At 46.0% G+C, this 15,594-nt stretch overlaps 1 protein-coding gene across 1 annotated transcript in view; it reads right to left on the bottom strand.

The window, feature by feature from the left end:
- The window catches only part of TEX11 (testis expressed 11), an 86,669-nt gene extending 71,656 nt beyond the window's left edge, over window positions 1–15,013 (bottom strand). Inside the window, exons 1-10 of the mRNA XM_015408925.1 lie at window positions 14,876–15,013; window positions 14,205–14,289; window positions 13,394–13,473; window positions 12,096–12,176; window positions 11,883–12,002; window positions 10,118–10,198; window positions 9,881–9,966; window positions 8,847–8,904; window positions 8,625–8,720; window positions 3–22 (exon numbers count right to left, since the gene is read on the bottom strand). Coding sequence (XP_015264411.1) covers window positions 3–22; window positions 8,625–8,720; window positions 8,847–8,904; window positions 9,881–9,966; window positions 10,118–10,198; window positions 11,883–12,002; window positions 12,096–12,176; window positions 13,394–13,473; window positions 14,205–14,289; window positions 14,876–15,013 — 845 coding nt within the window. The remainder of the gene's footprint in view (window positions 1–2; window positions 23–8,624; window positions 8,721–8,846; window positions 8,905–9,880; window positions 9,967–10,117; window positions 10,199–11,882; window positions 12,003–12,095; window positions 12,177–13,393; window positions 13,474–14,204; window positions 14,290–14,875) is intronic.
- Window positions 15,014–15,594: the final 581 nt, after the last annotated feature.

Here is a 15,594-nt window from a genome sequence, read left to right as displayed (position 1 = left end):
ACCCGGCGGGATGCAAATTCTCCTGTAAATCAAGAAATCAAGACATTATTTTGACAGCCAAACTATTTTTGCTGGATTCAGGTTATTTTTAACTGGCTGCTGTCACAGCTCAGCCTATTCATAAATCTAAAGAAATGTCAGGAACCTGTCACCAGTGCCTACCATAATATGTATCCCAAAATGTCTTCTAATTTTAATTTAAAACATCCATAACAAAGTCCTAAATGAGACAGTCATCCAGTTTTGCATCCCTTAAATAAATAAATATGCCTGGGCTCACTAATAAGATAATTCCAAATGGATATTTATACCCCGCCTTTCCCTTGTGATCCAAGGCAGCTTACAATTCCAAAATTAAAACATACAAAATACAATAAAAGCCAATTAAATCTCCTCTCCAAGAAAGTGCTTGCAGCTTAAATCCCATTAAAAGTCCTTGCAAATAAAACAGCTGTACAGCTATTCCTAAAACCTTCTAATTGCAGGGATTCCCCTCACCTCCTCAAGGAACTCATTCAACAAGATATGAGTCACTTTTGAAAGGAAATGGGCTGGCCTTTGACAGTAATGAGGCTGCCATATTCTGAACAAAAACAGGTTGCTTACCTGTAACTGGTGATCTTCGAGTGGTCATCTGTGCAGTCACACCCATGGGATTATGCGCCTGTGCTGATCTGAATCAGTGGTATGCAAAGCTCACAAAGGGATTTTCGCGCCTCCCTCCCAGGCATGTGCGGGAACCCCACTGTGTATATCCAAGGAGGCGGGGCGCGGACATCCCACAAGTTCCTTCTGACCACTGTCATGTCAATACTCAGAGAGAAGTACTGAAGCAACAGCAGTGGGGAAGGACGGGTGGGTGGTGTGAGTGCACAGATGACCACTTGGAGATCACCAGTTACAGGTAAGCAACCTGTTTATCTTCTTCGTGATCACTGTGCATCACACCCATGGGAGATTGAAAAGCAGTAGCTCACCTGGGGGTGGGAGCTGTCGCAAATTCAATGCTCTGCCGACAAAAGAACTAGACGACCAAGGTCCACTCTGTGGTGTTCACGAACATCAACAGCGTAGTGCTTGATGAAAGTGTTCGTAGACCATGTCGCAGCCCCACAAATCGCCGACAGGGAAGCACCTTCGAGAAGGCTGTAGATGTAGCCATGGATCTTGTGGAATGCGCTCGCACAGGCAAGGGCAACGGGCGCTTGACCAACTGGTAGCACAGTTTAATAGTCTCAACAATCCATTTGGAGAGACGTTGTGCTGAGATCTTTAGCCCTGTGGAGTGACTGGAGTAAGAGACAAATAAGTGATTGTCCCTCCTACTCGAGCATGTCCTGTAAAGGTAAAAAAGCAGCGCTCTCTTGACATTTAGTGCATGGAGGAGACATTGCTGTTCATCTTTCGGGTTAGGAAAGAAGTTTGGTAAGAAGACAGAGCTGAGGTGGAACTCAGAGATCACTTTTGGAAGGAAAGAGAAGTCCGGTACTAGTCTCACACCATTCAGTAGGAAAACAAGGAAGGATGGGTCATGATGAAGGGCCACGAGTTCGCCCACCCTCCTGGCTGAGGTCATGGTGACGAGAAAGGCAGTTTTCCATGCTGCATGTTTTAGCTCGCAAGTTGCCATAAGCTCAAAGGGCTGTCCTATCAGATGGCACAGCACCAGCGGCAAGTCCCACAAGGGTACCAGTGAACGGATCGGTAGATACACATGGAGGAGACCTTTAAGAAGTCTCTTTGAGACCGGGTGAGAAAAGACGGAAAAACCTTCGAAGCCCGGATGGTAGGCAGAAATGGCTGACAAATACACCCTGATTGAGGAGTGCGAGAGGCCCTTCTCTGCCAGCGAAAGCAGAAATTCTAAGATCTGGTCAAGCGTGACAGAAGCCGTGGGTATGTCCGAGGGCTGTAAGGAGGCCAAGAAACGAGACCACTTCCCACTGTAGGAATGTCACGTAGAATCTTTCCTGGCATTGAGTAGCACAGTGGTGATTCTATCCAAGAATGTTAAGTGTTCACGAGATAGGATGAGCTTGTGGACCTCATGGAACAGCAGAGCTCCTCCCTCCGCAAGGAGCAAATCCAGCACTCGTGGGAGAGGATGGTGAGCCTTGGCCAGTGAGAGAAGGTTGGCGAACCAAGGTTGCCTCGGCCACCAGGGGGCGATCAGGATGCATCTTGTGCGTACCCTCATGAGCCTTTCAACCATCCTCAGCAGCAGCGGCAGAGGGGGGAACATGTATAGGAAGCCATTGTCCCACGGGTAAAGGAGCCCATCCCCCAAGGCCTTGGGATCTTGCGCTCCTTTCTATCTAAAACAGGTTGCACTTCGAATTGCACCTGGTGGCGAAGAAGTCGATGTGAGGCATACCCCATTTTTGAAACACGGGACGTAGGTAGGTCCAGTTCAGCTCCCAGTCGTGATGCTGAGAGAGACCCAAGCTGAGCAGGTCCGCATGCACATTGGCCTTGCCAGCGATGTGAGAGGCAATGCAAAAAATGTGCAGAGGTATGCACCAGGCCCAAAGATCTAGAGCCAGGAGGCAGAGACTGCAGGAGACCGTTCCATCCTGTCTGTTGATGTAAGAGAGGGCCGTTATATTGTCAGTCAACACAGACACGCATTTCCCCGTAGGAAGGGGCTGGAAACATTGGATGGCCAGTCTGATTGCCAAAAGTTCCAGAAAATTTATGAGTTTTCTCGAGGCCAAGGCATCCCAATTGTGACCTACAGAGAGGCCGTTGAGGTAAGCTCCCCAGCCCCACAGCGAGGCGTTGGTTGTGAGGGTGAGACCAGGAGTGAGGGGATAGAAAGGGACACCTTCCGTCAGGTTGTCTGACTGTGTCCACCAGGGGAGGGGGTCGCGTGCCTCCTGTGGCAGAGAGAGACGAACCGATTGGGACATCCGTAGGGTCTTGAAGTGCCGTATGAACCAAAGCTGGGGTGGACGCATTTGCAGCCTTGCAAAGCAAAGGACAGCAGTTGTAGCTGCCATCAGGCCCAGAAGGTGTTGAATCTGGAAAGCAGACACTGTGTCCTGGAGTCGAACTTGTTCTGCAAGAGTGGTCAGGGTTTGGGCCCTGTCCTGCCTTCTCTGGAGTCGAGTATCGCCCCTATGAACTGCACTCTGAGAAGGAACGAGCTATGACTTTTTATGGTTGACCTGGAGACAGAGGCAACGAAGAACATTGAGGCCTGGGATATATGTTGCACCAGAAGGTCCCTGGAAGGTGTGACCAGAAGCTAGTCGTCTAGATACAAGAACACTATCAGGCCACAGAGGCGGAGATGTGCCACAACGACCACTATCGTCTTTGTGAAGACCCATGGGGCCGTGCTGAGGCCAAACAGTGGACTCCTGTATTGGTAGTGGTTGCCTCCTATTGCAAACCAGAGGCAAGGGTCTTTTGGGGCAGGAGCGCGCTGGAGCGCCGGCGTTCTGGGGCCTGCGCTGAAGCGCTGCGGCCCCAGGGAGGCACAAGGAGGCTCGTTGCTGCTTTTCCAGGGCCCGCGCCAGAGCGCTGCGGCCCAGAGGAGGCCAGGAGAGCCCCCCCCACCTCCCTGGGCCAGTGCTGGAGCGATGCAGCCCAGAGGAGGCCGGGAGAGCCCCTGCCGCCGCTTCCCTGGGCCAGCGTCGGAGCGCTGCGGCCCAGAGGAAGTCAGAAGAGGCCCCTCGGCCACCTCCAGGGGTTAGTGAGGGATCCGTGGAGGGTGGCAGAGGCTTGAGTGGGGGTGGGTGGGAGAGCCTCCCCCCTCCCCCCATCTCTTTGCCCTCTTTCTTTCCCTTCTTTCCTTCCCCTTTTCTTTTCTTTCTCTCCTTTTCTTTCTCTCTTTCGTTCCTTCTCTCTACTCTTTCTCTCTCTCTTTCCTTCCTTCTTTCCTCCTTCTGCAGCTCAACTCTAGTGAGAAGGGGTTTAAACTTTAAACCCCTTCTTTCTCCCCCCCCCGGCTGGCTAGGGAAGGGTAGGCTTTTGAAGATGCCTTCCCCCCCCCTTGCTTCCCCTTCTGACATCACTTCCGGTGATGTCAGGGGGTCTTGCATATGCTAATGAGCTATTATGTTAATAGCCTAGTAGCTCATTAGCATACCATATGCTAATGAGCTCCTGCAGCTCTTTTTCTACGAAAAGACCCCTGATCAGAGGTATTTTTGATGGGAGGGGTGGATAGTTAAATGGAAATAGGCATCCTCGAGGTTGAAGGTGGCCATCCAGCAACCTCGGGACAGGAGATGCAAAATTACTGGTAGGGATGTCATTTTGAATTTCCGGTACTGTATATAGGATCGGAAGAGTTAGGCGGAAGTCAAAGGCCCTGCTTGCTGGGTTTAGGTTGTTTAGCTCTGACAAGTTTCTGTCCAGAGCCGTATCTTTGCCTGGTCAGGTACTGCTGCCTGTTCGCAGATGGAGACCGATGTGGTCTGTAGCCTTCGTCCGGTGACGGTTTAGCGTATTGACACCTGGTGCCATAACGAGACCAAGAGAGAGGCCGAAAAGACTTAGAGGGGGCAGAAACCCCCAGCAACCTCGAGGCCTTAATGCTCTTATCCATGTCCTGGAGTGTCGAATCAGTGGACGCATGAAAGAGACCTTGGCCATCGAATGGTATGTTCTCTATTTACGCCCTGGTGTCAGCAGGGAGCGAGGTGGTTATAAGCCAGGAATGCCTCCGGAGGGCAACTGTGGAAGACATTGTTTTGGAAAACTTGTCCAAAGCATGTTTGGAAGAATTGATGATTTGTTTAGAAAGCAGCAAGCCTTCCTTTTGCAGCTTCCTGGCTTCCTGACATTTGTCCTCAGACACCGAGGTCAAAAGGTCGGTAAAGCGCTCTCAGAGCGAGTACTGGTAACGGCCCATACAAGCAATATAATTAGATGTCTTAATTCCGAGAGCTCCAGCTGAGTAGAAACGATGGCCAATGGAATCTAACTTCTTGCTCTCCTTATCAGAGGGAGTAGCAAGGGTACGTTTACTCTTTGAGGCAGATGACACGACCATGGAGTTGGGTTTAGGGTGGATATGGAGGAATTCAGCCTCCGTCTCTTGGGCCCGATACATATGATCCAGACGTCTGGAAGACACTGGAGCAGAAGATGGCTTATCCCATGGAGCCTCGCCACCTGAAGGATGGTTGACATTGGGAGGGCGATCGACATGTAGGTATTGATCTGTACGACGTCAAAGACAGCGTCCGACACCAAAGGTTGGGGTTGGACTATCAACAGTCCCAGGGAGTGTGCCATTCTCTTGACCAAATCTCTGTACGAAGAAAGATCCTCCAAAGGAGAGATCGGTAGATTGTCTGACACTGTAGGCTTTGGTGAAGGATCCTCAGGTGACTCAGGGCGTTCCGAATCATCGGTGCCGGAATCATAGACGGAGGATCTGGAAGGTGATACTGGTGCCGCAGGGGTATCCGGTATCGGATCAACCTTCGGTGGTAAGGTAGGGGCAGTACGGAGAGGAGAGGGCAGGTGATGAGGTTCTTCTGGAGCTTTGGAGAGAGATGCAGAAGGCTTAGGTTTACGTTGGGGAGAGCATGAACGATGTGACCCACGGTCCCAGTCCGACTGTGGCCTAGACGTCAACCATGGCATCGATGCCAACATCGGATACAAGGTGAACCAATAAGGCATGTGCTGCCGACGGTCCCACGGTACAGGTGGGTCGAAGTAGGTCGGGGAATGCGGTCTCAATTCCCATCTGGGTGAGTATGAGAGCATGGGTCTGGAATGACGGTACTCAGGACACTCCTCAGATCAATATCGATGTCCCTCGCATCTGGGGGACCTGGATCGATGATATCAAGAGTCCAGTCGAGATCAATCGCTTGCCCAAGAAACAGCCGAAGGAGAGCGATCTGAGATCTATGTGGGACAACCTCCTCAACTTCCCACAGTGAGGCCGAGATTGATCCGGTGTCAACGGAGACCTCCGATACCGGGGGGTTCAGTTGCCGAATGGGTGAGTCCAATACCTCAATCGTAGGCAGCTCCGGCACGGAAGAGTTCTTGATGTCAGGTTGCGACCACTGAAGAGGGGTCAATGCAGAGCCCTTTTGCACTTTCTCACCGCTCAGACTCTAAGACTTACGCACAGTGCCAGTAAGAGAAGACTTAGCTTTCTCGTGCTTCTCCTTCTCCTTCTTTTTGGCCAGCATAGAGGCGGAAGAGGCCTCGTTCGACACCGAACGCTTAGAAGATGGTCCCCCGTTCGATGCCGACTTTGCACGGTGAAGGGGGTTCGATGCCTGTGTACCTCCCGATGTCGACAGGAGTATTGTCTCAGCAGACATCTCTCCGGCAGGCAAGGGCGTCAGTGCGGACTCCCAAAGTGTCACTCAAAGCCTCACAGCTCTGTTTTTGCGGGTCTGATTCGAGAACTTCGAGCAACGGCGGCAAGCGTCTGGGCGATGAGTTTCTCCCAGGCAGAGAATGCAGAGGGGGCGTGTTGGGCGGGGGGGGGGGGGGGGGCAAGTTTGCTGCCACAGCCAACACACAATTTAAGACATGCCCACTTTTCGGCCATAAACGAATAAAATGGCACCAAAAGAAAAAGAGGGCTCTCAGATGAGGTGAAGTACATTTTACCTCAGAGTGAGAGAAGGGGGGTGGGGGGAAAGGCAAAGAGTCACCTGAGGAGCGGCAACCCTCAGAAAAAGTTTTTTGTTTTTGGTTAAGTAAGGAATAAAAGAAACGTAGCAAAAGGAAAAAAACTATTTGAGCAATCCCTTGTGGGAGGAAAAGTAACGCTTCTTCACCGACCGGCAGAAAACAAGCTGTTAACAGTGTGGCAGTCAGAAGAGAACTGGCGGGATGTCTGTGCCCTGCCTCCTTGGGGGGGTTCCCGCACGTGCCTGGGAGGGAGGCATGAAAATCCCTTTGTGAGCTTTGCATACCACCAATTTGGATCAGTGCAGGTGCGGTTTCTAGGTTGTCTTCAAAGGCAGTCCAACAGAGCATGTTACATAATTTCCAAGGCTACAGGGTTCTCCCATTCTCTGCTGCCTTCTCACCATTTCTTTTGTAAGAAAAAAAAATCTCTCAGCCTTTTCCACTCCATATCCCTCACTAGCATCATCCACACTTCAGGCAGACAAATTCAGAAGGAAGGGAAAAGCAAGGAAGCCCCTCTGCCACACTACTATTGCTAATGAAATGAAGGGTTGTAAAAAAAGAACTCTCCTTTGCCCCAGTTGGGACAGACAAACAAAACTATCCTCCAGCACATTTTCACATTCACTACTTAAACCTGCTACTGTGCTGCTCAAAGATAGTGTCCCACTGAGCAATCCTGATTATTAAAATTTATTTTATTCATTTATAGCCCAGCTTTCTCCCCAGTGGGGACCTAAAGCAACTTACATTCTCCTTCTCTCCTCCATTTTATCCTCACAACAACCCTGTGAAGTAGGTTGGGCTGAGAGAGTGTGATTGGCCCAAGGTCACCCAGCAAGCTTCCATGGCACAAGAGAGGATTTGAACCTGGGGTTTTCTAGATACTAGGCCAACACTTTTAACCACTACACCACACTGGTTCTCAGTTTTTGTATATTTGTACAATAAGAGCGAAAGCCCTTGTAGATTGTATGGAAGCTCCTAAGTCTCATATATGAATGAGAGTTCTTGCATATCTGGCAATAATGCACTTATGCAAAGAAAGATGCCTTATGCCAAATCAATATTCACTATATTCCCATGAAAGGCAGTTGTGTTGGTCCAATATAACAGAATTCTCAGTCAAATGACTCTTATTAGGAACAAACCAGTGTGAAATGAGGAAGTTCGATTTGTTAGTGTTCTTATTATAACAAAACAAACAACATTCATTAATATTTGTTATTCTGGCACCTGGCTGCCTAATTTAGATTGTTAAAGCAGAATTCAGATTTGGCCGAGCAGAGGCATTCAAACGGATCTTGCAACAGAAGATTTTTTCCAAAAAGGTATTTCTTTCCACAGTGTTTCCACAAATCATTAGTGAGGAAGGGAGGGCTTTCTTGATTCTACATAAGCGGCATTCATTCCCCTCAATTCTTTGCCTGACAGAATTCTGATCTCTTTGAAATTGAGTGTTTTAGATTCTTTCAAGTACTTTGGTATTAGCATTACTACTGTGTGAGACAGTGTTTGATCTAGTATTTTGATCAACGTTTTGAGAAAATGTTGCTATTTAGCTGGTATATGAGTTTTACCAATTTGCTTTAATGTTAGTTGTAGTGTCAGTCTGTTAATCTAGTTGTAGTGTCAGTCTATGTTAGAGCCACTAACTTGTGTGTTACTGAGGTTATTTGTAGTACACAAAACTACTGAGTTCTTGTATGTCTGTCTGCAGTGTATGCACATTTAGTGATTTCACCAAACATCATTCTTCCAGAGTTTTCTTCCAGAGTTTGTGTCTGCAGCCTGAATTTAAAATGACACTGGAACAAAATTCTCTTTCAGACTGAGATGCCTAATGGTATAATTCAGTCACTCCACACGGGCTTTGGGATAGATACCGTTCTCAGTTGAGCTCAACTGACTGCAACATCCTTAGTAGGAATGAATTTAGCCCATGTAATTAGAGCAAAAGCAAATCAGTAAAATTATGACTTGCAAAGAACTATAAGCTACATCACCTCATTAGCCATGGTGATAGCCCTGATAGCTTTGTCTTGATACTCTTTATAGTCCCACTCCAAATAGACAGTAGCTAGTAACCGCAGCACTCTGGCCTACAAATTAAAAGAAATTAATATTTAAATGTAAAGGGCTCATGTGAATGGACCAAATTTCTAACTCTGAAGGGAAAGGGAATCCTTGGTGAAATTATAAAGTATTTACAACACTTCCTTCCCTACCAGCATTTCTTGTCCAGGTGAATATGTTTTATCCATCTTCCCAATTTCATAGCTCTGGCTGTGAAAGAGGGAAAACCAGCAGAAGATTGGCTAATTATTCATGGGCAGAGGACAAGAGCCAATTAAGCAAGGCAGCCTAGCTAGTCTAAGACTATATTCACAAAGGATACTCTGCTGCATAACAATAACTATATCAGGAGTTCCTTCACAGTATTAAATTTGTCATAGCACATAGCATCCCATAACAAACAAATTATGTCATGGATAAGCCGTGTCAAGCCTGTGAAGAGAATGAGGTTTAATTTAAAAATCACTCAGAGAAGCACTGAGCACTCATTCTCTCCTCCCTGGCCATGGTTGTATGGGCCTCACTCTGCCATTTGCATCATTCCAGAAGCATCCCCCCCAGTCCCCACTTGAAATGGCAATCTAGGGCACATCATTTCATGTGTAAGCACCCACATTTTTCAAGAAAACTTGAAATTGGCTTTCTTTCCCAGCCTGCCTTTTTGTCAGGCAAAATGGAGCTTCTATTAACAGATTTGCTTCCAGGTAAGCAACAATGGCTGCTGCTTAAACTCTAGCATTCAGCACAGGAAAAAATTGCAATAAGGTGGATAGTCTGCCCCTCCTTGTCCCAGAAAGAAATATAGAATCATAGAATCATAGAGTTGGAAGGGACCTCCAGGGTAATCTAGTCCAAGCCCCTTGCAAACATCACTGCCATTTTAAAGTGATTAAAAATGTCATGGTTGCCTGGGGGAGGGGGCATTAAATATTTCCTATTGTTGCTTCTTAGCAACCCACATCCCTGTAGCTGCTCCCTCCCTCCGAATGCACACCCTAACTATACTAGTCCTTGTACAGCCAGTGGAAACTTTAAGCCACTAGATGGTGCTAATTCACTCAATTCAGACAAGTGCATGTTTTGATCTCAAATAGCCTCTCATATATATCTGACAGGACTGTGCATTTTCTCTACAAGGGGCCATGAAAAGTATCCATCAATTATGCTGTTTTCTCTATGACATTACCTGAGCCAAAACGAACTCTGTTCATATCCCTTCAATTCGTAAGTTTCCACTCCAAAGTTATAGCACAGGAGGGACAGGTAACAGCTCTAAGATAAAAAATAAGTAGTTTCCATTTTGCTATATTAAAAACATTAGAAATGGTACAGAAAGGTAGCAGGTTCCATAATTTTACTGCAGTGGAACAGTGCAAAGTGCACTTCAGTTCCCCATTAACAGGACAATCTCTCAGTCAATAACCTCTTTGGGCAGCCTCATCAGAATGTCCTTGCAGCGCTGCACACATGTGACTGCTTTCTGAAAATCTCCTTCAGCCACTGCCTGAGAAAGCAATAGAACACACCAGTGAGCTCCTAGGACACTTTTAAATTAAAATTTATAAATTCTAGCAAACTAGATTTGTATTAGAAACAAGTTCAAAAAATGAGAGCCTTTTTCATATGGCAACATTTTCCTATGGAAGCCCCAGGTGTTAATGATGCAGCATAGTGCAGGGCTTCCAGATGGCAGCTTTCACCATATTTTCCCAGTCCCAGAACCCATGCCAGTCATTCCCCTCCCACACTACAAGGGAGGCTTTCCCCCAAGGTTTTCTTTTTAAACCAGTAACTGACATACTGATATACCAATACATTGATGTGGCAATTGTTGATCAAATAAAACCGTCAAAGCCCCTTGGTGGCATGGGACTGCCATGGTGACTGGGACAGAGGAAACTGTTAATTTTTTAATTTACAAAATTTGTATGTCCTGGACGGGCTGTTGTGAGGGTAGGACTGGGGAAATCCAGACTTTCCTACTGACACAGCCACCAGCCCAGCTTTGCTTCAGTCTTTCCTAAAACATTGCAGCAAAGCAGATTTGGGAAAGATCACAGAAAAGTTAAGGAAAATGTGTGTGGTGCACGGAAGCACTGTCATACTGTGTGAAGGGGAAAGCAGGAGGAAAAACCCACTTTCTAACAGCATTGAACTGGGGCAAATTACACATTTGGAAACAGCTGAGGCTGGGAAACAAGTCAATGAATGAAAAATATTGGAAGGTCATGAACTAGGAACAACATAATCAGAACAACAGAAAGATTAACTGTGTGTAACCAGGGTCGTAGCCAGGATTTTTTTACTTCAGGGGGCATTTAAATAAGTCGGGGGGCACTGTGTCAGGAGCGATGAGAGAGTAAAAGTTTTTAAAAGTGATGAGAGAAGGTTGGAGTGGGGAACAGACGTGCCCTGTGGCGTGTCTTGCTCGCAGCCAGCCAGAGGTACACTGCTGGCAGACAAGTCAGGGTGACGACTCAGCTTGGTGCGGCTGTGGCGCACATGGAAAATAAAATAAACCGGCTGGATGGGAAGTCAGGAGGCCTGAGCAGTAAGTCAGGGGCCTGGCTCTGAGATGCCCCACTGTAGCTAGGGGCCTGTGTGTGACCCCTAGCTAGGAATGGAATAAGCTAGAAAGGGGTGGACCCTCTAGATGCAGAAGGGTGCAGACTGTGGAAAGCAGAGGAGGGGAAGCAAGACTGCCCTGCTGGGGAGCTTGAATTTATAGGCTCTTAACATCTTGTTTAAGGTAACTATGATTTATGGATGGACACTAGGAAGGGAGAGAGACTTTTGTTCTAAAGTGTAAATTTTAGAATCATTGTTTCAGGGCTGTGTTATCTAATGGGGAGTTCATTTGGAACTTCAACTTGGAAGCCGGTGCACAGAGTGTTCAGCTGGAGACTTCTTGGGCCACCAACAAGAGGAAAGAGATGGACTTTGGGGGTGACAAGCTGTGAAGGAGGGAAAAGTTAATTGTTTGGACTTTAAAAGTTCACTGTTCTATTGTGTTACTAAGATCTATATTTTCGTTACATTATGTTGAGTGAAAAGTAAAAACGTTTTATTTCTTTTAAATTATTGCAAGATTGATTCCAAGTTCTGCCCCACAGAACCCACAAGCTGAGGTTACATGGGCACCTATATTATTATAATATTACTACAGCTGTATTTTCCCACCAACATACAGATTCAGCCTGATAAGAGAGAACTCTGAATACATCTTTTTCGACATCAGCTTTGTGTATATGAGTATCTGCTTCACTGGTGCTTCTTTTGGTTAGCTGAGCGTACAACTTCTCCAGACTCTACAAAACAAAACATATCATAGTCTAACAAACAGCAACATCGCTCACATTATTTACTGCAATACATACTTTCACAAGACTTCACAAACTTACATTCATGGCAATCTCAAGAAATTCATTAGCAAGGGTAAGGTTTCCTACATCTACCCACCCCTTTCCGGTCTTCATGGCCATCTAGAACATAAAAGAAATATGTGGGATTATAAATAACATGGACACTGACTGTTGTGTAATCCTACTAAACTAGTAATAATGATAATTATCATATGGCAGTGTGTTTAGTATAGCCAGGAGATCCTAAGATTGTCTAGCAGGCAGAAGTTCTTGCTCTTTTAGCATTATGCATCACTAGGTGGTGAGCTAGACTTTTGGGGTTTTTAAGGCAAGAGACATTTCAGATGTGGTTTGTCATTGTCTGCCTCTGCATCATGCCCCTGGTATTCCTTGGAGGTCACCCTTGCAAATACTAGCCAGGGCCAACCCTGCTTAGCTTCTGACGAGATCAGGCTAGCCTGGACTATCCAGGTCAGGTACTAAAGTAGTAAATATAAGCAACAGAATAACAAAATCAGTGGGTCTTTACAACAACTAGTCTGACTCATAATCTAAATATCTCAATGGAAACATCTTTCATATAACCTGACAAATTATTCTAGATTGGGGTCCCCAATGTGTTACCATAGGCAATAAGGCACCTGCCAGCACTTTTCCTGGAGCCTGCCAAGTGTGTTTAGAAAGTGGGTGGGGCCAGGTAAGGCTTTTGCGCCCCCCCCTTCTGTTTGGCTACTCGAGTTCTGCATCAAAACACAAGTATCTTTCACACACGACTAAACTTAAGGTGTGTGTATGCAAAAACCATAGAGTTTCTGCTGAATCCTAGAATGATATGATATCACTTCCAGGTTTACCTAGAATTTTTGCATTACCCCACCACCACCACCACCAATGCATACTGAGTGACAGTGGGAGTTGAGAGCTACCAGCCACAATAGCTAGAGACCTGGAAACCCTATGTGGCAGCCATTTTGTAGTTGTGCTTGTATCAGAATTCGAAAGGTGACTGCAAGCTCAAAAAGGTTGGGGATCCCTGTTCTAGATGTTTAGTATTACTACTATTAAACCTTGGCACCTGTTTATAGCTGAATTTGTCTAGGCAACTGGGTAAGTTGTTTTTCCCCTGCCAGTTAAAAAGACTAGACACTTGAAATCTTTTTCTTTGTGCAGAACAAAATCAAGCCCTGTTTTAACCTGCTCCTCAATATATGGCATAAACTGAAATCTAACACTGAAAAAAGGAAAATCATTACTGTAACTTTAGAACTACTTTTTAGGATTTTTGAAAGCAGAACCCAACTACAAAAAGAATGTACACACGATTGGGTATCAATTACCAAAATTTGCCTCCGCACCATCTCCTCAGGTGGATCGCTTACTTCACAAAACATCATCAGTTTGCAGGCAATATGGCGCACTATAAGACAATGTAGATAAATGTTGTCCACTTGCCTGTAACTCCAAGTGGAGGTTATGAGAACAAGCATCTGTGTAGCAGTATAAACATACAGTATTCACTGTCTTAAAGATGTCAAGCACACTGAACAAGAAGGATATCAACACACTCACCTACATCTGGCATATGCTGCTGCCATGAAACAAGATACTTTGATGTTCATGTTCTTCTCTAGCATCCTCCCAAGTAAAAATGCATTGGATCAAGAGGCTACCTTGGAACCCTAACTTTTGTAAGATTTTGCCTTTTCTATCCAGTACTGACATTACAAGAGAATTATTGTTTATACCTTTTCTCTTTATAGAAAAACACTGCAAGGCAACATGACTTCAGAGAGCTTTTCGTTAAATTTGCTCTAGAGAAAAGTGAAATGTTGGACAGTTTCTGTTGGTAGGAATGATGAATGATACTATAGAGGGTTTTTGTAATTTTTACATGTGTCGTTTTATATGTATATTTTGAAAGCTGCATTGGATCCCTCCTTTTCAGGAGGAAAGGGTATTAAGTATTTTAAATAAAATACAAACAAATACACTGCAAATAACAAGTCCTGATTACAAAGTAGGATATCATACTTGCTCACTTGCAGAGAGATGTGCACATGTATGAAGACTTACACAAATGCCAAACCAAAAACATTTTGCTTTTTTGCTATGTAAGATCCTGATTTATGTCAGAGAATCCAAACATACACTTAATTCTTTGCAGATCACTGATAGTGGGGCCCATTTTCCTCATCACAGTCCAGTTCCATAAGTTGACAGCACTTTCTTCAATCTACCAAAAAAGAAAAATAGAGACATTTCTAAAAAAACACATGACATTTTTAATAGGAAAAGCATATCAGTAACAGGAACTGAAGAAGTATGTTTATTTAACTTCGACATCAGGTAGTTTTTTAAAAGGGAAGAGGGGAAATGGGATCTTGGTAAACATCCCATTTTTGTAGCCTCATTAGGATATCCACATAAAGTTTTGGAATGACGATTTGAGAGAAGAATAACAAATAGAATAGACTGTATGACTTCACTGTCATTTTGGATTACTGTTGCTGTCATGCATTAACATATGCAGCTGCATCATGTCAGCTCCTAATGTTATATTATTCTAGCCTCAAGTATATTTACTTTACTTTACTTTACATTTACAATTCGATTTATATACCGCCCTTGACCCCAGGGGGTCTCAGAGCGATTTACAGGCATACTACTATGTAGTTATTATCCTAACCTAGGGCCACAATTCGAGGGGGAGGGGCTGCCTACCGACACCCAAGCGGCGCGTTCTCTCTTTCTGTTGATATCCCAGGCGGGCTTCGGATGCTGCTTTTGGTGCCTCAGGCTGACCGGCGACTACCTCCGGCAGGCTCCTGGTGGACTCCTTCGATGCGCGACCGCTTCTGACTGCAGCTTTGGCTTCCGTCCCTCGGGCTCCTGCCACGCTGCATCATCTCGCTGTCGCATCGCCTCAACTCCGCCTCCATCCGGTTCGGCCGCCGCATCCCTGGGTCGCTGTTCCGCCGCCACTGCTGTTACCGTTGCTGCTGCCGCCGCCAGCACTCCTGGCACGCAGCCAGGAGGAGGGTGCCCCCTGCCACCTAGGGCAGGTACCGATTTCTCTACTTGCTTTTTGCTTTCGAGCCGCTGGGTGGGCGGGAGCTTGGACTAGGGCCGGGAGCTCACCCCGGCCACGATGGGTCTTGAACAGCCATAGTGGCTGTTCGCTAACGTCGTTACTGCAGGCGTTGTACTGCCTGCGCCACCGCTCCCTTTATTTAACAATGCAAAAGTATATATATATATATTTTTTTTATTATGCAAAAGTATATTTGACAATACAAACCATAACACCAACTATGAGGATGGAAAACATTAAAAGGCTGTCATTACAGTTGTCATTTTCCTTGTTGTAGCTGGACCAGGCCTCAGCCACCAAGGTACAAAAGGAGTCACCTTATGAACTAGAAACCCATCTTCTTCTCAGAGAAACAGAGGAACACAACAGAAGCTGTTGTTTCACTGCTTGAGACCCAAGGGACAATGGACTGAGTTCACTATGACATGGGGAAAATGGCTCCAGAAA

Source organism: Gekko japonicus, unplaced genomic scaffold, assembly GCF_001447785.1.
Source record: "Gekko japonicus isolate JY-2015 unplaced genomic scaffold, Gekko_japonicus_V1.1 scaffold19, whole genome shotgun sequence".
NCBI classification, from domain to species: Eukaryota; Metazoa; Chordata; class Lepidosauria; order Squamata; family Gekkonidae; genus Gekko; species Gekko japonicus.
This window is presented reverse-complemented; position numbering and strand designations above follow the sequence as displayed.